The sequence below is a fragment of the Halichoerus grypus genome, chromosome 3 (assembly GCF_964656455.1).
Source record: "Halichoerus grypus chromosome 3, mHalGry1.hap1.1, whole genome shotgun sequence".
Classification (NCBI taxonomy): Eukaryota; Metazoa; Chordata; class Mammalia; order Carnivora; family Phocidae; genus Halichoerus; species Halichoerus grypus.
In genome coordinates, this window is record NC_135714.1 from 20,532,534 (window position 1) to 20,558,815 (window position 26,282).

Genomic DNA, 26,282 nt, shown 5'->3' on the forward strand with positions numbered 1-26,282 from the left:
AGGGGAAAAAAGAAATCAGCATGGGTACTTGAGGAGTCTTTGTTGATAAGGCAAGTATTAGCAGCCTTGGGGAGGGGGGCACTTTCAAGCGCCAGAAGGGCTATAAAGGACTCTGTCGAGGTTGTAGACTTATAGTGGTTTCTACGAATTTATTTGCAAGTTGCATGCATGCACCTGTGAGCGTGCTTGTGTGGGTGTGCAATGCATTGTACGTGTGTGTGTCCCCTCACAGGTGATATTTAACCTCCATTCTGCAATGCTATAGTGAAACCAGCTGACTCGACGACAACATTTTAAAGAAAACAGTGACAAAAACAAAGCAATTTTTAAACCTGGCCGTCAACTTGATATACATCCCCATTATTAAAGCACGGGCAGGACACGGGCTTTGGACACGACAGGGTTAACCTTCAAAGGAATTCGGCTTTTGGTTTTCCTAATTCAATGGCTTGTCTACATACCCATTCAATTCCAAGGAGCCCCGCTCCCCCCCCCCCCCCCCCCCCCCCCCCCCCCCCCCCCCCCGACTGCTTGTTATCCGGGCAGCCTGTGATTATAATTTTAGCCTTCAAACAAAATCGGCCTGAATTCTATTGACTGGAAGGTGAATTCAGCTTTTGAGTTCCGCTGTCCCCTTTGTGGCGGGTTTCTGTACGTGTTGCAGCTCCGAAATGACTAATCACCACTATGGCAGCGACCCCTCCCTCCCCACTCCGTTTTCCATGGGCCGGGCCAAAGGCTGGCCATTTATTCTCGTAGCCCTGTGAGCGTGTGGGTGTGTGTGGTGCAAATGTTTCCCTCTGACAATATGCGAAAGTGTTACCTTGGAAGCCGCTTTCTTCATCAGCTCCAAAGCAAGCCGTCTGTTCTTTTTCACTCCTTGACCCTAAACAATGATAAACAGCAATGAGTAGGAAGAAAATAAACCCAGAGCGCGCTTGAAAACATGACGCAGGTGTATCAGTGCTCCACATAAAATACTTCAAAAAGAAAACCCAAGCCTTCTTCATTAAAAGCCTTATCTTAAAGATTTCTACACGCAGAACTACTCTACCATCATCATCATCATCCTCACTATTATCTTGCTTATATGTGTGGTGCAGAGGCAGCAGACCTCACCTTGCCCGCTTAGCATCCATACAAACCCCCCATTATCATCGAGTGAATCCCATTCCTGTCAATCCACAGGTACTATTGGGAGAATCCCTGAAGAACAAGTAAGTGAGTCTGGTCATCCTGGATGCGTTTCTCTGTGGCTGGCCTCGTTTGCGAGCCACATACAGCCCTTGATCTGTGATGGGACAGTCAGAAGTTATTAGGTTGTCCTCTGCAGCCTTCCTGGGTCCTCTCGGGAGTCTCCAGGGCGGACCAGCTCAAGAGCCAGCTGTGAAGGAGATAGGACCCCTTGGAATCTGTCGCGTCAGATGCTGGCAGAAACTGACAAGGTTCCTCCTACAGAGTTTTTCCAGCTAGAGGCGGTTTAAGCACCGCCACAGAGAGAAACGGCTTTGGGGTTCTTGCTACAAGAGAGGAACTTTGTGGGACCTCACCGAGGTGTCCGCAGGACCGTGTGGGGGAAGTGACAGGTCTGAGGGTAGAGTGGGAGAGGGCCTCAAGATCTCTCTCACCACAGGACTGACAATGAAGATGGTGGGCAAGGTAAACCGGATGAAATCCATTGCTGCTACTAAACCAACCTAGCGTCTGTGTTGACACCCTCACCCCATGTGCCCCATGGAGACTTCCTGGCCAGAGACACAGAGGTTGATGGGGTCACATGTGATATAATGTTGGGAGTGCTTTGTACCAATAGAACTTTTAGCTCTATTGAAATAGCACTACAGTAAGTGAAGACAGAACGAGCAAACATCCCTGTGTTAATTAAAGCGGTGGGTTCAGCACTGTGCTGCTCCATCTAATCCTCACCACAAGCTTACGGAGATGCTGCTAGCATTCCCATCTGAGCCCTTGCCCAGAATCGCACAGTAAGTGAGATGCAGAGGCAGGATTTGAACCCAGGCAGGCAGGCTCCAGAGTCCAAGTTGTAACTAGCACACTCTACTTCCTCCTAGGCGTTCCCCTTCCGTGCTGAGAATGTATAATGATTCATAACCTCCTTACAGAAAACGTGCAGAATATGTTTGTCTCTGTATTTTTCAGGACCCCAAATAAAATTGCGAATCCAACTAAAAGTTAAATTATATACACCAAGTTTCTCCTAGCCTTCAAGTTACCTATTTAATGAAACTGATGAGCTGAAGCAAAGTTGAAGATGAAAATATTTTTCAGAAATGCACCATTACTTCATTTAACAGAGAGGAAGAGGAAAGGAAAAAGGACACGGAGGCTACGTGGAATAACTGGATGGGGCAAGGGGACAACCTTTTTGGACTTTCTGGAAAAGCGTAGGAAAGAGCAGGACGACAGAACGTTAGAACCTGGTTGAACTCAAGGTTTATCTTCTCCAACTTCTTTGCTTTAAAGGCATAAAATGGGAGGATGACTTACCCAAAGCCTCACAGTTAGATCTGTGACTAGAATTCAGGTACTCTGATTTCTAGGCACCAAGTATTTTCCAGAATATTTGTTATGTAAACCTAAGTGGGATAATTTCTTGCACAAAGACCCTGCACTAAGCACAAATCTGAGTCACACTGGAAGTTGTTAAGTGAGAGAAATGTAAAGTCCTGGTACATAGTAAGTGCTCAATAGTGTCCACTGGGTGAATTCATGGAAAACAGCTGCTACAGTAAAAGTCAAAGTGCTATCCTCATGTGGATGCAAGACGGGATGGCTTAGACTGTCTGGCCAAGCTGTAGCCACCATGGCGCCATCATACAATGTGCCAAATGCCCACACAGAGCTCCAGAGCACACTACTGCTCTTCACATTTGGGAAGCTCATTTTCTGCATGGGGTTATTTCACATGGAACACACTTAAAGTGACCTCCTGACCAGAGGTAAAATCTTCCCGTTACTGAAATACCGATAAGGGGCTTCCCTTGTCCCACTGAGGGATTCTTCGTTAGAATGCGGGAAAACCCAAAATCTTTAAGGTTGGGAAAGCAGACAATCCATCACCTCCAGAGTCATTTTTCCTGTATCTGCCTCTCCCTCTAGATGGTGAGCGCCTGGTGGGCAGAAGTCATGTCTGATTCATGCTGCTATTTTCTCTGCACTTTGACAGTGGCCAGCCCCAGCTCCGGCGGACGGGTGCCTCTCTGTGCCTGCCCTCCCCACCACTGCACAAGCCCCTTGAGGTCGGGGATGTGGCGCACACATCCATCTGTCCCTCCCTCTAGCGTAGAGTCTGGCGTTTCGTCAGCCTGGAATGGGTGTTTATTGAATAAACACATGGATGCTTCGGCATATGGCTAGGAGTCAAACCATTTCTATGTTGAGTTGACAACTGAAAAAGGAACGTCCAGACCCTATATTTGGAAACCATATGAACCAATAGGTTTTAAGGCTATAGAGGGTTAGAAATGTAGCAAAGTCATGGCTGTTAATCAGTGAGCGGCCACAGCTGTGGTTCTGAAGATGGACCTGGCCACGTGACTCCATGTCCTTGTTTGGAGACACTCGCTATGAGGGTAGCGGCTTTCTTTGGGCATGACATGGGGCCCAAGGGCTTCCTTCCCAAAATCAAGAGAGTTTTGCTTTTCCAAGGCTGGTGAGGTGATGTCTTGTGTTTAGGGGTGAAGAACACAGACTCTGAAGCCGAACTGCCTGGATCCCAGTCCCAGATCTCTAAAATGTACTAACTGTGTGACCCTGGGCAAATTAAAAAACCTTTCTCTGCCTCTGTTACCACATATACAAACAGCAATCATAATGCACCTCCGTGCCTACCTCACAAGGTGGTTGTGAGGCTTAAATGCGTTAATACATGTAAGTCATGTAATAAGTGCTCAATCAGTGCAAACTACGAGAATAAGACAGTATTTTACATTTCTTGAAGCCCATTCATTATGTTATCTCATTCAATCTCTGGTCATTACCATTGCCCCATGAGATCAAATAACTCTAAGGACACATAGCTGATGATTGCGGAGGAGGGACTTGAATTCCATTCTCTGTCTCCTGGGCTAATGCCCTTTCAACCCATCCCCCGTTCTCCTGTTGGCTTAAAACAAGATCTTTGTTTTGACCAACCAGACTGTTGGGAGCCAGCCCAAACACGCACTTGGGTTAAGCTGTAATTCAATGACAACTCTGTCTGGTGGTGAACTTGCAGAACCTCTGGGGGCTGGTGGCCGTTTTTTTCCAATCCATAAAATAGGGGTGCTTCCTCTAGACAGTTCTTGCAAAAGCAAAGAGAATCCAGGTGCCAAACATAAGACTAATGATTAAAAAATGAGACCGGGGACTGTTTCTGACTCTGCCTTTTCAGCAAATATCCCTTTCCATCAAGAGTGACAGAAGCGTATACTGAGTTTCTCCAGTTACAGAATCCTCGTTTGCCTGCACGCCTACGGGAAACTGCTCGGGAAGCCTGATAAGAATTGCGTAATTTTAGCCCAAACTGAGGGACTCTTACCTTGAATAACACAATGGCATAGTCATATATTAATGCAGGGTCCTCGGTCTCCAGCGCGCCCTTGGCATACCACTCGATCGCCGCCTCAGGATTCTTGGCCACACCTTGCTGGCCCCAGAACAGCATCTGGGCCAATCGTTGCTTCAAGACAGTAGCAATTTAGAATAATGACTTTCCTGTGTAATGCTTAACATAAGACTTTAAAAGGTGGAAGGACAAACCTAGTTCAAATGTTTTCATATTGAGAACCAGGAATTAGGTAGACACGTGTCATCTTCCAACTAGGGGCTGGAGCCCTGAAAGGTGAACCTGTGTAAATACAAGTTCTTAGCCCCAATTGGAAACAATGCATGTCTGCACGTGAATGTGAGTCAGTCTACCGCACCCAGGGCCAGAGCCGGGTGAGACTTGGTCGACAATGACTGTCTCCTCTCTTCAAAGCCCCTTTCTTTTGGAAGGTACACGCTGTCCCCTGAGCCTAGTGAGTGGCCTGGAGGCCTGTGCACATCCGTATCAGAAGGGCACTCAGCTCCTCCCACTCCAGCATTTGTCCACATGGCTCATTCCACCATGACATTCGAGGCGGGGAGCTCTCTGGGGATTGGAACCTCACGATGTGATTTGTCTGTCTTTCTCCCCTCAGCCCTCACTCAGCAAAGCTCAGCAGAAGCTCGTAGAAGCTACTCAACAAAGATTTGCTGAATGAAGGCAGGAAAGTTCATACAAGCTCTGGAGCACCCAGGAAATAACTCTGACAGTGGTATGTCCAGAACTAGGCACTGGAATTCCTTCCTGCACTAGAAAGACTGCAGGCTGGGGATGGATGCCCGAGAAGGGAGCAGAGGAATGTTGGTTAACATTCCAGCCCCATTCTGGCCCCTGATGGTCTTTCTTCCTTTCTGCTTCTTCTCCCATCTCCTTTTCTTTCTACCCTCTACTCAAGTACTTATAACTTCCAGCAAAGTATCTCCTGAAACTCTAGGGAGACCTAGCGTTACTAAAGGGTCTCTGAAATGCTTGCTTGTCAATGCATTTGTCTTTTCTGTTTTCTTTCTTTTTCCCGTCTCTGGGCTTCTGCCTGCTTAGCAGACCCAGAGGCCCTTAACCACACCGTAAGCTCACTAGGAGCACAAAGCAAAAGCTAAGGCCATTCTTCGGGAAGGGAGCTTTCTCCCTCCCAGTGCAATCTGTTTAAGCTGGCTCCCGCCAAGGGTTTCTCTTCATAGTGAAATCAAGGCAAGAAGTCAGATGAGAAAGTTCTCCCAGCTTTCTGCCCTTCCTGGTACCTCAGAAAAGTCCATCCAAGAAACAAGACATGTTCAAGAGCCAAGGTTGGTCCGTTGGTCATGCTGAACCTGATTTCTGCTATTCTCCTAGCTGAATTCATGGCTTTCTTCCTGATACCCATCTAATCTCTCCTGCACTCTTTTTATTTCTATCTAATGCCCTAAAATGTCTGATGATAGTCTTTAGGACAGATCACAAACCGTGCGGCTCTCTCTCCTTCTGGGTGCACTTCCTGCCCGCGTGGTCAAGACAGACCACGTGACTGCATTGGCCACAAAATGTGAGAGGTGGCTTGTGCCATTTCTGAGCAGCCATGGCTGTGGGGGCCTGTGTCGCAGTGAAGCCCCTGTTAGCTCCGTTCATAGGGGTCTACGAGAGCACAGCGCATGCTCTCCCCATCAGACGGATATCGGGAGCAAGAAACTAACCCGTGCAGTTTTAAGCCAGTGAGGTTTGAGATATTTTGTTACCATGGCAGAACCTGGGTATTACAACTGATGGGCTTCCAAAACAGTGGACCACATTTTTTTTTACCTGAGCTGCCGCATTGCCTCGGGTGGCTTCATGCTTCAACCACATAAAGACATCTCCGTCCTCTTTGGTCTGTACCTTGAGTGTTTCATCATCCTTCAGTCTAATTGTTTCAACATACGCCTGAAAAGGAAGGAAGGAAGGGAGACAGGGAGGGAGGGAAGAAGGAAGGAAAGGGAAGGAGGGGGAGAAGGGAAATATCCAAATGATTTGGGCACACAAGAGCCAGGATGTTATTCTTAAACTAGCAATCACGTAAGTAAAAACTATATGAATGATTGAAATATGAAGTGTGTTCACGATGCCATGAGATCAGATTCTTCTTAAATGAATGTGTCACATCTCATCTGTCTAAGTGGGCATTTTTGTTCCTATCAAACAAAGCGTTTGCCTTGGGAGGGCAAAATTTATTCCCCTTTCACTCCGGCTGCTCAAGCTTGTCCAGAAGACCACTTTCATGCCGCTGATTTCAGAGTCTGATTACACACAGCATCAAAAAAGGTAAATCAATATTTTCTAAGTACAACCTTTTTTTTTTTTTTTTTTAATCCCAAAGTGTTATTATCCTGCATGCCTAACCATTTTTATTTAGCGGGCTCAGCTTCAAATATCTTTTGGCTATTTCCAAAAATTAAATCTACCCTGGAAAAAAAAAGAGGGCATGTTCACTCCGAGGATGTGAGCAAGAATGTGCTAGAGGCTCTAAGGATGAACCCAAAGGGAGAGTTCACAAAATGTTTTGAATTGGCGCATAGCCTCTGAAGTATCCAACTCCTCTGAAGAAAATCAGACTCATTTTGATGTGTAAATTTTGGCTGCTTATCAAGAGACCAGTTCTGTGGTTTCACGGTCTCCCCTTATACATAATGAAGTATAATGAAGTCTATTAACAATGCCATGAGGGGTCCTGGAAAGGGCTTCCCGCGCTCTGCACATGCCACGGGCAGATGGTGAAAAAATTGGATCTGCATGAGTTTGGGAAAGAAGCCTCAGAGAACAAGGAGCCAGGCCTGATTTCCCTTCTGACCCTCTTTGTTAGTTAAGAAAAGGCCTTATATTCACAAACTCTAGCCTGCAGCCCCATTCCTGAGACTGCTATGGCCCTGCAGAGCCCCGGGTCCCTTCCGGGGGGCGCTGCGAAGCTGGGAAGCGGGGACTCTGCTGGGGCTCAGCACCCAGCGGGCGTCACGGCCTGCTCAGTGTCTCACCTGGGGAGGCCACCGAGCAAATAGCAACAATTCGAATAATGACACCCACTACCTTTAACTGAAACCCTCTGTGCCGGGTATTTAAAAGTTTTTTCGCACTTCATCCTCACCATAGGGCTGTGACCCAAATATCACTGTCCTTGATTTATAAGCAAAGGAACCGAGGCTCCAAAGGTGAAACTATCAGCTTACGGTCACTCCGTAGAGCAGGCCCTGAAGCCAGGCTGGCTTAGCTCCGAAGATGGGGCTCTTTCCGGCTGCCCAAAGTCGCCCTCTAGCAAGAAGGCCCTAGAATCCACTCTGTCTCCTTGACCCTGACAAGTGTGCTGCCAATGAGCTGGCGTTTCAGCTCAAACTCCAGGGGACACTCTGTTGTCTGTGATGAGCCTGGAATTGGACTGAAGCTTGAGCTGTTCAAATAATGGAATTCTCAACTAGAATTTTTTTTTCAACAGGAGAACTTGGACATTTTGATTTTTGGTTGTTTTTCTTCTTATTTTGTTTCTTTCTCTTTAACTTTGTCATGGGACTTCTTACCCTGCAAGGATTTACACTCTCAGATGTTTCTGCCACTCTCTGCCAAGTGATGATATGTCACTGATATAGCCCGATAAGATATATCCTGATGATATATCACTGTTCTAATTGCTTTGCCCAAGACTGACTCATTGAATCTTTGCAACCTTATAAGAGTATCACTGTCAATATCCCCCATTTCACCGATGTAGAAACTGAGGCTCAGAAGTTAAGTAACTTATCCAAGATCACATATTTAGTTCTTCAAGCTTAGATGTCAAACTCAGGCTGGCTGGCGGTGGGGACCATGGGCCTCACCACCCAGCGAAGGACTCATACATCTGAGAGGAAGGAAATGATAGACTGTTCCATTGTCTTCCCTGAGACATAGTAAATTCAAACAGTGTCATAAGGAGGGTCTTGGCAAAGGTCATGTTTCTGGGGGGACCTGGGCAGCTGTGCATAATTGTGAAGAAGGAACACTTTTGTCCTTTGTATTATTGTCCCCTGGCTTAGCCCCTCCTGCTCCCCTGGGTGGTGTCATCAAGTTTTGCAGCAGGATGGGGCCATTAAGAGCACAACCTTTCACATCAGACCAAGAGGAACTCTAACTCACCACTAACTACCCCTGGGCCTTGGGCCACTAACTTTACTGATCTGAGTTCAGTCGCTGCATCCATAAAATGGAGCTTAGCGCAATACTTGCTATATCGAAAGCACTCAACCTATCAGCCATTATTTTTTATACTATGAAGAGTTAGAAAGGCCTAGGTTCTAACTGAGGCCCCATGACTCATTTGTTGTGTGACTTTGGGCAGTTCTTTAGCTTCTAAATCTCAGTTGCCTCCTCTGTAAAATGAGAATTGACTTCATAGGGCTGCGTGAGGATTAAATGAGATTGTTTATAAAAGAGCTAGCAGAGTGGATGGTGTATGCTAAGCTCTCAGTAAGGGAACTCATCATTTGTTAGGTCCTTAGTTCGCTCTAACACGTAAAAGGCTGACAGCAGTTTAAACATTCGCCCTCCTGTTGGTTTTGCAGTTTTGTGCAGCTCACAGCCTTCCGTTGTGAGGATGGTCTATCTAAGAGAATTTTATGCTTTGGAAGATGGAAGAAACAGAAACTGAGGAGGGAGCATTGGGGCCAGAAACACTTTAAAGAGCTCATACCGTGTGCTGGGCTCCAGGTGTGGCCAAAAGTATGGTGTCCCCAGAGGAGACGGGCTGAGCAGGGACTACTGACAACTGAGCTTGGAGAAACAGAAACCAGATCAAGGAAAGCCTCCTATGCCAAGCGACCAGCTGAGCTTAGATCTTGTGGGTCAGCACTTCTCAACTCGGGCTGCGCATTATGAGCAGCTGAGCTTTTTAAATATGCTTGAACCATACAGGTTTGAACTACAGAGGCCCACCTACATGCGGATTTTTTTCAATAAATACAGTACTATGAATATATTTTCTTTATGATTTTCTTAATAACGTTTTTTCTCTAGCTTACCTTATTGTCAGAATATAGTATATAATACGTGTAACATACAAAATATGTGTGAATTGACTGTTTATGTTATCAGTAAGGCTTCTGGTCAACAGTAGGTTATTAGTAGTAAAGTTTGGGGAAGTCAAAAGTTATACGTGGACTTTTAACTGTGTGGGGGAATCAGTGCCTCTAACCCTTACATTGTTCAAGGTCAACTGTATAAATATACACATATACACATATGCCCTAGCCCCCCAGCCTGTCACTTCAAGACTATGGGGTGGAGCCCGTGCAGAGCTATTCTTTAAACCCCCAGGTGACTTCGATGTGCCACCAGGTTGAGAATCTCGACTGTGGACAGCCTGGTTTGGCCTCAGTGAGAAGAGAATGGATGGGACAAGACTAGTGACAGAAAGACCAGTTAGGACGTGTATTGATTTGCTGCGGCCGCCACAACAAAACGCCACAGATCGGTCGGCATAAACCACAGACATTTATTTTCTCAAAGTTCTAGAGGCTAGAAGTCCAAGATCAAGATATCGGCAGGTTTAGTTTCTTCTAAGGCCTCTCTCCTTACCATGCAGATAGCCACCTTCCCACTGTGTTCTCCCGTGGTCATCCCACTGTTTTATCTGTGTCCTACTCCCCTCTTCTCGTAAGGACACCAGCCATATTACACCAGGGCCCACATAATGACTCCATTTCAACTGAGTTACCTCCTTAAAGCCTTTACCTCCAAGGAGAGTCACATTCTGAGATACTGGGGGATTAGGGCTTCAATTAGGGGTTGGGGTGGGGTGGGTATAATTCAGCACAGAACAGGAGGCTGTCCAGTGGCTCAGGGCAGAGATGACAAGGGGCGAATGTCACCTGGCGCAGCAGGGATGGGATGGGAGGAGAGAGAAATGGGCAGGTAAATGTGGTGGGATGACTGGAACTGATGGGATGGGGAGGATGGCTACTCAGCGGCTAGCACCATGGACAGTGGTGTCATCTGTGGAGGAGTTTGGGGGGACGGAGAGGGGAGGTGGCTGGTTGCCTCCACGGTGTGTTATGATTGCAGTTGGGGGTGCGTAAGAAAAGCTGGAGAGGAAGGTCTGAGTGTCATCAGTACGTGGAAAGCAGTTGACACCAGGGGTGTGGATGAGACCCCTGCCCCTCTAGCAGGTGCAGAGCGAGGAAGCCGGGGACCAAACCTTGTGGAAAAGCACATTCCCAGGAGCAGAGAGAATGAAAGAAACTCATTTGCGATTAAGCCACAAAAACAAACAAAACCTAGCAGCTTCTTTCTCTTTCACCTGAGGCAGAGTCCCGCTAAATCATACAGAAGTGACATGAAGGGAGATTACTAATAAAGAAGATGAAATGATGTGAACCATGAGTTACATAAAAGAGAAAATGAAGCAAGAATCAAGGAAGGAGTTACTGAGGGATCCTTGGTTTGTTAATTAGAGGTCTGGCTTTCCATATCTCCTCATTTGTTATGTGCTGCTGGTGAATTAATAGATGTCTCAACAAAAGGACATTTAAATCAATGTATGACACCTGCTTAAATTCTCAAGAAGCCATTAATTACACATTCTTAAGAAAATGAGCGAGGATACAACTCTCCTAACTGTATAATTCCTACCTGTGATTCTTAATCATACAACTTTCAGCTGCAAGATGGATCTCCTCTATTCATTTTCCCTGGTTCTGACCAATTAAACATTTTTTCATAATCGTAACATTGCATGTGCCAAATCTTCAAAAGAAAAGGAGGTTGTTAGCAACATACCATTTCCCATTGCTAATTTATGCTGAATTAGAATTCTTAAAAGTATAATGTATACATAGAGGACATTATTAACACATTCAGGCTGAGTAGAACAACCACAGTATGATTTTGTGGCTTGTTTTTTGTGTGGATGGTTGTTTTTTTTTTTTTCCAGAATAATTCCTTTCTAAAAATAAAAAAACAACTTCGTCGATTCATAAATTAATTCCTATCAAACTGAGGTCCAGTTTTGCACATAGCTTATATACACTGATAGAATACAAACGATAATGATGAGATTGTGTAAGTTTATTCAGGAGAAATCACTGTTTCCTGAAGGAATTAGAACGTCTCTATAGATAGCCATTTGGTGTTTTATGGTTTGACTCATGTTTAATGGTCACCGACAGCATATACCGTTGAGTCATTTATTTTGAAACCATACGGCGACCACTGTAGATTTCCTTTCTGGCACCATCCGTTTCCGATCAACAAAGTGCAACTTTTCTGCACTGTGGATTTCTGAGTGCAATCCAGAAGCAACGCTGGGGACCAGTGAGTGGATGAGTTCCCAATTAGCCGCCGAGGCTAAGGTTCCACAATCCTGACCTAGCCGGGCGTATCCCCTGGGCTCACCGAACAGAAGCAGGGAAAATCAAGTTTATGGCCTCCACTGGGGCCAAATCCAGCCATGAAGTTTACGTACTAGTTATAGCTACACAAACCCAGGTTCCCCGTTTGCTTATATATTGTCCCTGGCAGAGGCTGTATGAGCAAATCCTAAAGTATTTACTACCTGGCCCTTTACAGAGAAAAAATTGTCACCTCCTGGTAGAGACGGCTTGCCTTTCCTCTCAACTTGACCACCTCCAGGGCTATGACCATCAAAACCTCTTCAATCCTTCCTGGATAAAGAGGATATATACAAATACATTCCAAGAGGCCAACCACGCCATGGTCTGCTCCCACCGAATGCAGACCTGCCTCAACTAGAGGCAGCTTCCCTTGAATTCTTACTCTATCACTTCTACTTATACCCTTTTATTCATGGTCCTCAAAGCAAACCATCAGTTGATCCAGCAAACCATCAGGTGCCTGGCACTGGGAACATAGCTGGGGATGGAGCTTGCTTCCTTATACCGCAGACCCTGCTTGCTGGTTACACATTGATAGGAGCCCTTGGCTTACTCCCCCCACTCAATGTGACCCAACTCCTAACACCTACAGACCCACCCCCTCACATGATCTTGGAACAAAGAAAAGGTGTCTATGTTTCTGGTACACATTTTTTGCAAAATCGAAATCTGTCCAGGGCCAAATCTATTCTTCCCACGCTAGTCCTCCTGCTCATGAAAAGCTTTTCATGCATGGGTGTAGGATTGTTCCTGCATTCAGCCTGAGAACACAGCCAGGAAATATGAATTGGAGAGTGCAAGATAGCTTTTCTCTCCATTCAATTATGCTCATCCTCTGAAGACCTGAAAATGAACCAGCCACAGGTGCAGACACTGTATAAAATTGTTCAGGAAGCCCCAGTAAACGGGGCCATGACCATCTCCACCCACTTCTTTCTCTTACCTGATCTCCCTGTAGCGTGTGCTGGTCAAGGGGTGTCTTCGTGGCAATATTGCTGTAGTAGGCATAGGACAGCTCCCAGTCCAGGGGGTAGTTGTCAATACCCTGGTAGTGTTTGTATCCAAGATTCATGGAAGACAGCCTCTCACTGCCCTGGCCTCCTACCAAACTATACAACATGCCCTGTTAGGAAGAAATTTACCAAGTGTTCATAGGATTGTAGCAAAAGGTCATAAAATCCTAACATTGGAAGGTCATCTGGCCCCGTCCCTATATATGAACCTAGTCATTCCAGAAACACGTTAACATGCCTTTAAAAAAACAATCTTTAGAAAAGAAGCCACAGCAACTTTCTAATGGATCACAAATTCTAGCTCTCTGTCCTTCTTAATGCCCAATATTATGATTCCTTGACTTCTGCCCTTCACTCAGTGAAAACAGGGGTCGTCCCCTGATTTCTCTCATAGAATCTTCTTGTGTATCTGCCAACTGGTCTAAGGATCCCTGGTCTGCTTCAGCTACATTATCTATGGAAGATGATAAGAACAGTGGCCATGTCCTAATCTTACACTCTCAGAATGTTAGTGTTGAGAAGGGTCTTTGGAGATCAGCTGGTCCAACAGCCTCATTTCATAGTTGAGGAAAGAGGGGAGAGAGAGACTTGAAGTCATGTGTCTATGGCCAACCAGCCACTTTGTGACAGAGACAAGGCTAGAATCTTCCCCACTATTCTACCTTTGTGGGACTCAGGAAAGCACTTAGAAGGAATATGGAACTACCTGGGCAGGTTTAAACAACCAGTCTCTTCAAATCCAGGATGAACAATCCTATGTGCAGATCTGAAAATTAAAAGTGATCAGGAACCACTCATAGCACTTACTAAAAATGGGATCCCAAATGTTTAGCAAGTTGCATAATTAATTGGGTCTCAGAACCACAAATGAAACAGTCTGGTATGGCTTTTGTATTGATGGCAGAAGGCTGGATGTGATAATATTTTGCTTAGAGGTCCAAATGACTTCACTTAGCTAAATAGTCATGAGAGATAATGGTCCTACAGCCAGCGTAGTTAGGTAGTTATAAGAATTGGGTGAGAGGCACCTATTCTTGAAGGAGTGGGATTCTGGTAAGCCCTGCCCCAACTCTTCCTTAGAGTATGCCAATCATATCCCCTAGCTTGCGTCCAGAAAGGAAGCGCCCTTTCTCACTCTCTGAAGACAGAAGATCCTGTACTTAACATAGCTCTAGGACATTTTTCTTGAGTGTCAAGATTTTTAAAGGACTCCATGGAGCATGAAGAGGTCCGGTTTCTACCTGGGGTATGAGAGCATTACTCTGCAAATATAACGCAGGTGACTGATGTTCCTGGAACCCATGAAATACTCTACCTGCAGCTGATCCCGAGGCACATTTAATCCAGTTTCATAAAAGACTGCGAGGTAGTAGGATGCTTTATGGTATCCACAGCAGCTAGAATCCATCAGAAAGGGGACAACAGAGCTAATTTGGTGAAGACCATCAACACTGGAGAGTCTCTTTACAGCCTTCTCAAATATCCTCCTGCCGATTTCTAATACAGATTCATTTTGGTTCCTTGGCACTGTAAATAACCACAATTCACAGCACACACGATTAATTACCATGGGATCGACGTGGCTTTAGAAAGAAGAGGGAAAAGCCAATTAAACCACCTGAGTTATTAATATGGCTGGTTCTGCAGTGCCTTGAAATACACCACCTTCCAGGGAGGTAAATTAAACCCTTTGGGGATGCCACGGTGTCATTCTGCAAATAGCTTTTTCTTTGGCACGAAATGACAGCCTAGTATCCTGGGAAAAAGGATGTGCCTTATATAGCCGAGAAAGCGTCTCTAGAGAGTAATTTACTCAGTGTAACTCACCACCAAATCAGGACCGCCGAAAGTTCCAGAGAGACTTTTTTTCCCTCTAAGACTCTCGGAAGAAGAATGTGTTTTATCTCAGAAATAGTTCCTAGGTGCTGCTCTAAAAAGTTGCACAAAAAAACCTTATTTTGAGATGCTTTCTTATCTTTTGCCTCCAGTTTTTCTTGAGGGTTTCTAAATACAATAAAAGGAATGAGTCAACTTTTATGGAGGGCCTACAAAATGCCAAATACTGGATTAGGTGCGTTATGCAAATTATGTCATGTAATCTGAACAATCTTATGAGGTAGGTACTATTCTTAGTGTCCTCACTTTTCCAATGAGGAGTTCGAAGCCTGGAGATGTCAACTAACCTGTCCAACATTAACAAAACCTGGCAAGTGGCTGAGCCCAGTTTTGAGTTCAGCTTTGCGGGTCACAAAAGCCATTCCTACTTACTCTGCTGCACTGACCTGCTGATGAACAGGCAACGAGATGTCTTAATAAGTACCCTACCACTCTCAGTAGACCCTTCTCCATGCAACTGCCTTCAGCTGTATGGTATTTCCTTTCACCTAACCATCCTATAAATCTGATAAACATTTAAGCCCAAACTAGCAAGTTATATGGCCTTATAACGTAAGGGTGATGGTCTTCCAGTAGTTTAGAGTAGTTTACACTATTCATCTCTCTTGTTCATTGATTTAGGCAACAAATGTTTACTTTCTATTCTGTGTATCTATTAGATGCTACGTTTCGAAAGACCGATAGGATTGTATAGATATTGTTTACATTTAAAGAGACATGGTCATCTTATTTAAGACTAAAATTGTATCTGCCTAAAAGTTATGTCCAACATTTTTCTTTTCTTCATTCTATCCAAAATTAAAATGTTACTAATAACTTTCAGGGGGCAACAAGAGACTCATTCTATCAGCACTCCATTAAGGAGTGAACAGAAATGAGGTTCCAATGTGGGAAAACTGAAATGGGCAGGTCTGAGATCGGATTTATTTAAGGGCAAGTCCCTTGCAGAGTCCATGCTAAAAACAGAGGCCAGTGGGATCCAAGGATGAAATTGCGAAAGCCAAGCCATTGGTTATGAGCTGGTGCCAGTCCTTTTGGGCACACAGGCGGGCGGGCTACCCCCTGAGTGGGGGACACGTGCCTCCACTTGCCGAGCTGCGGGGAAGGAGCCCACCCCTGCCCGGAGCCAAGGCAGTCTCATCTCCTGGCTCCTGGAACCCCTCACCCCAGCCTTCTAGATTCCAAGAAGCAACAGCTGGGTCTGCTTTTACTCTCTCGATCCCAAGCAATAGGTGCGGAAAAAAATTACCCCGCTGAACACATGGAATTTGCTTCTCTTTCTGTATTTTTTAATCTCTAAAGAAATACCTGCTTGTTTAAAAAAAAAAATGCAGATTTGTATAAAATAAAACCAGAAGTGCCCTCTCTCCTAATCCTTCTTTAATAGTGAAGACAAGCATTGTTCAAAGCTTGGTGTGTGTGCTTCCAGACTTTTCCCTTTGCACAGACTATATAACTCATATACACATCTCTCTGTATTGATACACATGCATTTTCTTCCACAAAAGCTCCTACAATTCTGACCCTCAACTTTTTTGCTTAAATTAACCACGTATCATGGGTATTTGTCTGTGGCTGTCAGAAGCCCATTCTTCCTAAAGCTTCGCTAGTATTGCATTCTACAGCAGGGCTGTGTCCCCAAACAGTTCTCTATTTTTAGACCCTTGGGCTGCTTCCAGTGATTTTGCTATAACCAACACGGCAATGAACATCCTTGAACATTTCCCTCTGCTCATCTGTTGGGATATATCTGAATAATAACCCCCTTTTCCACCAGGAGTCTGGGGATCTCATTTTGGACTTTCCCTTTGAATAGTTGAGAGAATTCCATCCTACCCAACCATTAGACAGGATAAGAACCAACCTTCTCCGCTGGATTTAGTATGCACTGCAGAACCCCGATGCAGTTGCAAAATAAATCCTACTCCTACTTATTCATATATTTACTTCTAAACATGTACCCATCTCAGATATGCCTCTCTGTGCACATTCTGAGCAAAGCAACATTAACATTTTGTTAATGATTCATCCCCACCTCACCTGCTCTGCCAAACACCTAACCAAGATGATGAGTTTTGCCTGAGTACCCACAGACGTGGGCTTTGTGGGCTCAGAGGAGAGAGGAAACTCCAAACCAAATGAAGCTCCAAATGAAACACTTACCCCAGCTGACCCCTGGCACAGAACCCCAGAAATCATTAGCAAGAGTGCCCAGATAGCTGGGATTGCTGGAGAATAAGGAGCAAAAGGGGAATCCTTCACAAAGCTCAAAGCTTTAGCACCAAAAACCCGCAGACTGCAACCAAGGCAGATTGAAAAGGCTTCGTTATTTCTTTTACACATTAAAACTCCTAACTCTCCCCACACCCAAATATTACCAATCAGTATTTCCTCTGCAAAAGAATCTAAACAATTTTCTGCGCTAGTGAATGTAATAAAAAAAATAAATAAGTCTAAAGTCAAACTGCTCTTTTTGCATATTCTTTAAAGTTCAAGTTCCAACTGCGGCAGAAAAGCAAAGCCGTGCATGCTACCACTGGTGAGTCTGTAAAACTGGCAATTTCAAAATTAGTTTAATGAAACTGTTAATTTCACCCATCTGGTTTAGCATATGCATTTTTTTCTAGTCAATCTGTAACTAAAAAACATGCCTTGTTTATGGAGATGAATGGCATAATGAAACAAACAAACAAACCCAACAGAAGAAGGAGCCATGTTCCCATTTTCTGGCTTCCTGCCCCAGAAGCTAAGGAAACAAAAGCCCAGCGCCCCCGCGCCCCCGCTCCACTCCTTAACCCTTCCTATTTCCCCAGGAGCGCGGCATTGTTGGTTTTGCTTTTCTACAGCAAGACCGATACCATAAGGTGGCCAGTGGCGGGCTCATCATCAACGGAGGCAAAAAGCAGAAAATGAGAAGGTAGGCCCTTGCTGGGGAGCTGGAGTGGGCATCTGATTGAGAATTCAGGGGAGAGGCAGACTCCTTCCTCGTGAGAGGCACGGGGGGCATCGATAGGAAAGTCATTTTTAGTTTCAAGCTTCCAAAGGGTGGAACGCATCCAAAGTACAAGTTGGAAAGGGAAGAAGAAGTGAAAGGAGAAAATGTCATTTAACCAGAAAAGGAAGCTCTCACCCGGCTTACTCCTTAAAAAAAAAAAAAAAAAAAAACACAGTATATTCCTGATTTGCATTCTGATCCCCTGAGCCCCAGAGCCCCAAGGAGGTGGCTTATTTCCCAAAAGTAAACTGCTTGGGGCGCTTGGGTGGTTCGGTGCGTTGGGCTTCGGATTCTTGATTTTGGGCTCAGGGGGTGATCTGTGTCCTTTGTCCGTGCTCCTCAGTGGTGAGTCTGTGTCTCTCCCTTTGCCACCACCCCGCCCCCCCCCCCACCGGCCCCTCCAGTTCTCTCTTTCTCTAAAATAGATAAATAAATCTTAAAAGAAAAAAAAAGTAAACTGCTTGTACTCTTCAGTATGCAAGTTTTCCAGGTTTGTCCCATAATTTCTCTCCCTCCCTTCTCCATCCCCCCCCACCCCACCCTCAGGACTGCCATCAGGGGACCTCTGGGCAGGAAAAGTGTGGCCCTCTCTGTTTTCTTCTCTGTGCTTCTGTGTATTTGCTTTAAAAAAAAAAAAAAGATAATGTATGCTTTCCTAAATAAAAATAAAGATGAAGATTTTTCAATGAACGACACTGAAAATAGCTCTTAAAGGACACGGTATCCAGGTGTTATTAAGAAACATTACTGTATGTCTACCATTCCCGTGCTCTGCATTTTAGTGTTTCCAAATACACATTGCAATTGTTGGCAAAAATAAGAACAGTTAGAAGCGAACCAGTTAAGGCCAGCAACCCCTCGGTATCTAGTGTGGGGCCCCCTCTAACTCTGCACTCAGCGCTCCTAAGCCGGGGGCAAGGCCGGCCGGGAACAAAAACAAAAATGAGAGGGACAAGATGCAGATGGTCAGCCCTGGGAGGCGAGCCCACCTCAGATCCGGCCTCCTCCCGAGACCCATTTGCCGGCAGACCTTGGGCTTCCTGTAGCCACAGCTCCCGTGGGCTCAGACGTGCCCAGTCCAGAATGAAGGGAGGGAAGAGAGTGAACAGTTCCGGCCTCAGGGCAGATGCCCACAGGGGCCTGCTGGCCAGCTCACCTGTCCCACTCACCTGTCCCTGCCTGCCCTTGCACCCCACCTGCACCTCAGTCTTTGCAGCTTTCCTCCCTCCTTCCTACCCAAACCAGCTCTCTGGCTTCGAACCCCACCTCCACTACCATCTCCGCATCCCTGCAGCCTTTTACCAGCAACCCCCCATCCCCACCACCTCTCTTCCCTGGATGCTGGAGCCCCATTCAAAGGGTTTTTGAATTCTAAGGGTTCTGTTTTGACAAGGAAGTTGCAACAGGAGAGTAAAAGAAATAGCCAGCACACCTCTTAAATAATGAAAAAGCGCGCATACTAGAATCCTACCATCCTAGCATTGGAAAAAGCCCAAATGCTAATAGGGCAATTTCTATGCTCTAACAGGAGCCATTTTCCTAGAGAATTGGAGGTTCCCCAGGAAACGACATGGAGGGTGACCAATCAGAATAGTTCCCCTGAAGTCTTGAACACGGGGTCTCCTGTTGGATGCCACCCAGAGCCTGGACAGTTGTGGACTTGGGGACAGAGCAGTACAGAATCCCCGCGCCAGGCAAGGAAATCAAGATGCAGAGCAGTAGTTCTGGAATGCCGGGAGGCAGGAAGGGTATCGTGCCACATCTATATGCACGGCAGCTGAGCACCCCGAGGAGCACTGCCATCTTTAATTCAAAGGCATGCCTACTCTGGGAGACGAGGAATGCGTCCTGTGATTCTTCAGAGTGGGAACCGCCAGTGGGGACAGCTGCATTTTATACAAGGTTAGCACGTCAGCTGTCAATATTTAAGAAGCCTCTCTCCTTCGCAAACTTGGTAGAGAGTTCTGTGTGGGCTGGGGCAGTCTTTTCATTATGGTTGCCCTGGGGCCCAGCACAGTGCTGGAGGGATCCAATCCATGGGTGCCAAACTGGGTTGCACGAACCTTGGGGCTGTTTTACATCCGGGCACTTGTCTACTTCAGCAACTTGATAAGGGGCATATGAAAGCGAGAACCATGAGGGCTACGTTTTGGGAATTCTTTTGTAATGGGTGTGCCTAAGAAGGATTCTGGGCTACTTTTGTTGATGGGGAGGAGTTGGAAAGCAGCTTGCTGGCAGACCTGGGAAAGAGAACTCTGTTTGCAGAGGTGTCTCAGAACAAGGACGGCAGCTCCTGAGAGAGAACAGACTGAAGAAGTGTCTAAGAAATGAGAAAAATGTAGAAAGAAGGCAAATAAGCCCATAGTCCTCTATCCGTCTGGATTGGTTTCATGGCTTGGCTGGCATAGACCTTGAACCTGGTATAGAAACGTGCTGTGTAGGGTCATCTAGAAGAAGGATCGATAACTAAGCACCTAACATGGCCAGCACCATTGCAGACACCATGGAGAACTGGAAGTGTAAGTGGGATACTTATACTTCTTGTGCTTCCCTCAACAAGCTTGCAATTGCGTGAGTGATAGAGACACCAACAGGATCCAATAGTTATAACTCAAGGTAGAGTGCGATGAGCTCTATTCAGGCGACCCGGTCCCTCATAGCCATATGGTGCCTCTCTGTCCATGAAGCTCTTTCATAGCATTATGTCACTCAGGAGAGCATCATTCTTAATTGCCATTAAACCAAACTTGACCCAGTACATAAATTACAAACATAAATTACATCTCACACCCTCGAGGATGGCTACTTCTCAAAAAACCAGGAAATAACACGCGTTGGCAAGGATGTAGAGAAATGGGAACCCTTGTGCGCTGTTGGTGGGAATGTAAAATGGTGTAGCCACTACAAAAAAGAGTATGAGGTTCTTCAAAAAATGAAACACCAGGATTACCATATGACCCAGTAATCCCACCTCTGAGTCTATATCCAAAGGAATTGAAAGCTGAGTCTGGAAGAGGTATTTGCATACCCACGTTCACAGCAGCTCTAGTCACAATAGCCGACATGTGGAAGCAACCCAAGTATCCATCGACAGATCAACAAAATGTGGTATATACATAATGGAATATTGTTCAGTCTTAAAAAGGAAGGAGATTCTGACACCTGCCACAACAATCTTGAGGACATGATGCTAAGTGAAATAAGCTAGTCACAAGAAGACTGATACTGGATGATTCCACATCTATGAGGTACCTAGAACAGGTAAGTTCATGGCGACAGAAAGTAGAATAGTGCTTATCAGGAGTTGTGGGGAGGGGAAATGGGGAGCTGTTGTTTAATGGGTACAGTTTTACAAGGTGCGAAAGTTCTAGAGATCTGTGCAATGAGGTGGATACACTTAACACTACTGAAGAGTATACATAAAGATGGTTACGATGGAGAATTTTATATTACATGTATTTTTACCACAAAAAAAAATTTTTTTTAAAGATTTTATTTATTTATTTGAGAGAGAGAATGAGAGAGAGAGAGAACATGAGGGGGGGAGGGTCAGAGGGAGAAGCAGACTCCCTGCTGAGCAGGGAGCCCGATGCGGGACTCCATCCTGGGACTCCAGGATCATGATCTGAGCCGAAGGCAGTCGCTTAACCAACTGAGCCACCCAGGTGCCCCACAAAAAAAATTTTTAATTACAGTCCTTAAAGAGTGAGGGTACAAATAGTTGGTGATTCTCTTTAGCAGTAGGAAAATACAGCTGAGACCTTCGGGAACAATGGAGCAGCAGTGACCACTGCCGAGCTCGCTAGGCCGGCTACAGGGAACACAGTCATTCACTCCCTATTGGCTGTGCATGAAGCCAGTGTTCCCGATTGTCCACACCCTGCAGTGTTCTCATCACTCCTTTGAAGTGTGTTGTTGGCTTAGGTGGAGAGCAGATGATCCGCCTGAAATCACACAGTGCGGGAAAACACACTCTGAGGTCTGAAACACGCACGTGTAGTGGCCTGGAAGCGGAGTGGGCTGTGTATGTGCGGACAGGCTGCCCGCAAAAAAAAAAAAAAAAAAAATGACTCTGTTGCAAAGAACCAGAAATCACAGGCCACTGTCTTAAGTGGTCTTCTTTTTTCAAAATGCCGGGGAAAAAAATAATTCCACAAATTAATTCCCTTGGTAGGAACAATGGAGCTGATGTTTCTCTTTCTATTTATGTAAAAAACTCTCGTTCAAAACATGGCCCCATTTTTGTTCTATGCTGGCCCACGGGGGGCACTTGGTCAACCTCTGTTGAGTGAACGAATGGATGGAAGGTCGTGACATGAGCAAACGAAGACGTTTCTCACACAGTTAAATTCCTTGTCTCTCTTCCTGCAGCCAGAATTCCAAGCACCGAACATCTGATCCTTGACTCCATTCCCAGAGCTTATCTCAGATATGAAAAATGTAAGATGATGAGGATGTTCTAATAAAGTCTACTAGTCAACAGGATGGGACAGCTCGGGGCAACAGCAGAAAAGAGAATGTAGACATAGTTCATATTAGCTAGAGTTGTCCAAAGCGCTCCAAAGCCAGATAGACACTTACGGCAAGAGGAACCTGGGAGGAACCAGGAATGGATCTATAGCCACACTGGTCTACGACTATTCCTTTTATAGGAGACCCGAGTAAAGATACATTAAAAACATGTAGACTTGTTTTCTTTTTCTCTCAATTTACAAAATCAAATGTTCTGCATTTTGCTCAGCCTTGTTAGAAACTGAACACAGTGTACACCACCAGTCTCTCTCCAGGGTTAGCAGGAGGGCACTGTGATAGCCCCAAGCAAGGGCAGTGCGCCAGGCAGAGAGATGAACTTTAATGGGGAGTGTATGCCCGACCTCTGCAGGAGGCTCCCCGGTCCTTATGGACAGGACGGCGTAACCTAGAAAAATAGGAGCTGAAGGCAGAATGGGGGCCTGAGGTTCATTCTGGAGATTCGCCCGCCCTTCCTGCCCTATCTCCCCACCTGCTCCTCAGCTCCAGGAAAGGGAAGGGAGCAAAGGAATGCAGGTGGCTGGGTGCCCAAGGGCGGCAGACGCCCTGGTCGCAGATACGGCCCCTCGGGAGACGCTCCTTGGCGCTGTTCTAAGCAGACTTGGCACCAGAAGGACTCGACTGGCTGGTTCGGCACCAGCAGTGGGCTGTAAAGTGGCAAATCCGGCTTTGGGGCTCCCATTGTCACCACAGACGGAGCCCCCGGAGGCCTAAGAGGGGTCAGCAGAACACGCTATGTGCTGACACGTGACGGCTCCCCCGTCCCACAGCCCAGGACAGCGTGAGGTGTAGGAGCTCATGATTTGGGTTTTTAATTAGGTTCCGTTTCCAGGTCTCCACGGAGGGGGAAAAAAAAAAACAATTCTAAATTCTTATAAACAAAACTTCTGAGCTATAAAAATAACATGAAAACATTCTTACTGAGAGTATTTACTTTAAAAAAAAGAATGTGCTGTGAAGATGAGTCACTCCTGCTCCCAGTCGGTAAAACTATATTTACATATGATCAGGACTCTCATAAAGCCGATTTTGATGTGGATGCGGCCTCAGCCCATTGAGCCTAACCTACCCAGCATGCATGTCCGGCATGAGCAGCGGAAACCGGGGGACTGTCTCTGCCAGGTGATAACATCTATAACACACAGCAGTGGTTCTCAATGTCGGGAGATTTGGCCCCCTTGGGGACATCTGGCAGACTCTGGAGACCTCACAACTCAAGAGGGGGGTCATGGGAGGGGAGAGAGTGCTACTAGTATCTAGTGGGTTGAGGCCAGAAATGTAGCTAATGCACAGGACAGACCTCCCCTCCAGCCCCCCAACAAGGAATTATCCAGTCCAAAATGAAACACCGCTTGTACCGGGCTTCCTGTACGCCGATTCCGTTTCAACTATTTTATAAGCATCAATTCATTTAAGCCGACACTAGGAGGGTGGCACCATTCCCATTCCCATTGCACAGATGAGGAAACGGGCTCGGGGAAATGGAGTAACTCGCCCAAGCCCACGTGGCTAGTAAGTGCTAAGCTAAAATTGGAGACAGGCCGCCTGGCTGCAGAGGTTATGCTGTCCCCGGAGTCCACAGGCTTCCTGCTCCTTGGCCTCCTTGCCTGCATGCAAGCGGTCCCACGGCCTTGAGAGCCAACCTCTTTACACGCCATAGCTCTGTCCCCACCACCCTGTCCCATTCAGGCCTGCATCCTTGGCCTGGACCATGGACCGCCAAGGACCCACTGCTTTCCCCGCACACCCCCCTGTTCACCTCCCCCCAACCTCCTGCTGCTGCCAGAGTAACCTCGAAACCCAAGTCTGATTGCACCTCCGCCCGCTGCTTAAAACCCTTCCACAGGCCCCTGTCACCTACAAGGTGAAGCCCAAACTCTCAAGATGCTGTCGGAACGGTAGTCAGAATCACACCGTCCGGGACTTCTCCTGCCTCCCAAACGCCTTGCACATCATTTCAAAGGCGGTGCTGCTCCCATATCTCTGCCTCTACTCTGCCTCCGATACCCAGATACCCACGGACCCCTCAGGAATCAGTCCCAGTGTCACCTCTTCCAGGAAGCCTTCCCTGACCACTCCCTTCCTTGTGACTCTACCACTTACTCCCACCACTTTTATTAAAAATGCATCACCAGGGGCTCCTGGGTGGCCCAGTCAGTTGCACATCCAACTCTTGGTTTCGGCTCAGGTCGTGATCTCGGGGTCATGAGATCGAGCCCTGCGTTGGGCTCCACGGGCTCAGCACGGGGTCTGCTTGAGATTCTTTCCCCCTTCTTCTCCCTCCCCCCACTCATACTCCCTCTCTCAAATAAATAAATAAATAAATAATAAAATCTTTTTTAAAAATGCATCACCATTTTTCTTTGTTTTCAAGTCTGTCCCTTAAGGGCAGGGACCTTGTGTTATTTTACTTATCTCTAAAGTCTAGCCAAGTAACGGAGCAGACACTCAGCAAGTACCAAATGAATGAAAGAGGAAATATCTGGTATGGTTCGGATTCTTTCAGGCCAGAATAGATTCCCTTTGCCCCGTCTGCAGTGGGGAATCTCTTCCGTTGAACACTGACATTCTTAGGAAGTCCTTACGTGAAGCAGAAGTCCGTTTCTGCGCTGCCTTGGCTCAAGGTTCTGGTTGGATGCCCAGCAATACCATGGGTTGCCTCTCACCACTAGGAGTTATCATCACTCCTCTCTGTATCCCCTTCCTCGGGCTGAACACCTCCAGCTCCCCTCCTCTTCCTAACAGACGTCATTTCAAGATCCCCTGTGGCCCTATAGCGTGCACTTCATTACTAAGCCAACCCAAACTGTGATGGGCCTAAGCAGAAGCCGGCCACATTCGGGAAGTATAGACAGATTCCCGAGATGCCGTTTGCAGTGTGTACTTCAAGTCCAGGACCTCAAGTTCAAGGGCCTAAGGGCCCAGGCAGGAGGTGCTGGGATGGGGGGACGGGGTGGGACGGTGGATAGACGGAACACACCTGTGACAACTCTCACTTCCAGAACCACTACTAATGCAGGAATGGAGGCCCGGCATTACCAGATCTTTGGGGTTTTCAAGAAAAGCTAAACATTTGCATTTTTGTGCCAGTTTTTAGATACCAGCAACTAATAAAAAATTTTTTTTGATAATAATGTACATGCCAAACCAATCATTTGTGGCCTTGGCTTTAAAAGAATGGCTGGAAGTGATTCCTAAATTTGTTTTCGCATTTGGTGTCGGGAATGTGCACAGATACACAGAGAGTTGTGGCCATACAAGGGCAGAATTTAAACGTGAAGTTAACCTAGGACACTAGGGTGAAAAGTCACTTTGAGGTGTATGTGACTAAGAGGGGGAGCAGAACTGGAAAAGAGGGGGCCTTGCTAACCAGTGTCCAAACGTGAGACAAAGACACAGTTACCTGCCCACAAGCCCATGTCCAGCAAGGTCCGGAACAAGCTGGGGTGCCGGTCTCTCAGCTCCTTCTCCCAGGGGAAGGCTCTGCACGTGGAGGGTCTCCCGTACCTGAGCTTCAGGTCCAGGTAGGAGTTCCGGAGGTCACCTACAGGCCAAGGGAAGCACAAGAGAGCCATCGCCTTAGGAGAGGGCAGGTCTCATCCTTCTAAATCCCTCCTCCCTAAGAGGAAGTAGAAATAAAAGGTCAGACTTAATGTTACTGAATGTTGGTTTGGGTCCATTAGGGATTTGAAATCGGCTCCGATATGTCTGCCTCGAGGTCACAAATTCAAAGCCATGTCCAAGGGAAATGTGCCAAAGTTGCTGATGGCCGTGGAATAATTCTACAGAATGAGCAGCTGGCCTCGGACTGTTCCCCAGGAGGCCAATATCTAGGCCATTTTGTTGGCAGTGTGAGTTGAGGAGCAAAGCACAAGGACCCCCAGGGAGGCAAGGCAGTG

At 46.4% G+C, this 26,282-nt stretch overlaps 1 protein-coding gene across 3 annotated transcripts in view; it reads right to left on the minus strand.

The window, feature by feature from the left end:
- The window catches only part of SEL1L3 (SEL1L family member 3), a 96,869-nt gene that overhangs the window by 29,781 nt on the left and 40,806 nt on the right, over positions 1-26,282 (minus strand). For all 3 annotated transcript variants that reach the window (XM_078068467.1, XM_036090610.2, XM_036090612.2), the window contains exons 9-14: positions 25,787-25,927; positions 14,278-14,489; positions 12,893-13,072; positions 6,362-6,481; positions 4,541-4,681; positions 824-886 (exon numbers count right to left, since the gene is read on the minus strand). In XM_078068467.1, coding sequence (XP_077924593.1) covers positions 824-886; positions 4,541-4,681; positions 6,362-6,481; positions 12,893-13,072; positions 14,278-14,489; positions 25,787-25,927 — 857 coding nt within the window. The remainder of the gene's footprint in view (positions 1-823; positions 887-4,540; positions 4,682-6,361; positions 6,482-12,892; positions 13,073-14,277; positions 14,490-25,786; positions 25,928-26,282) is intronic.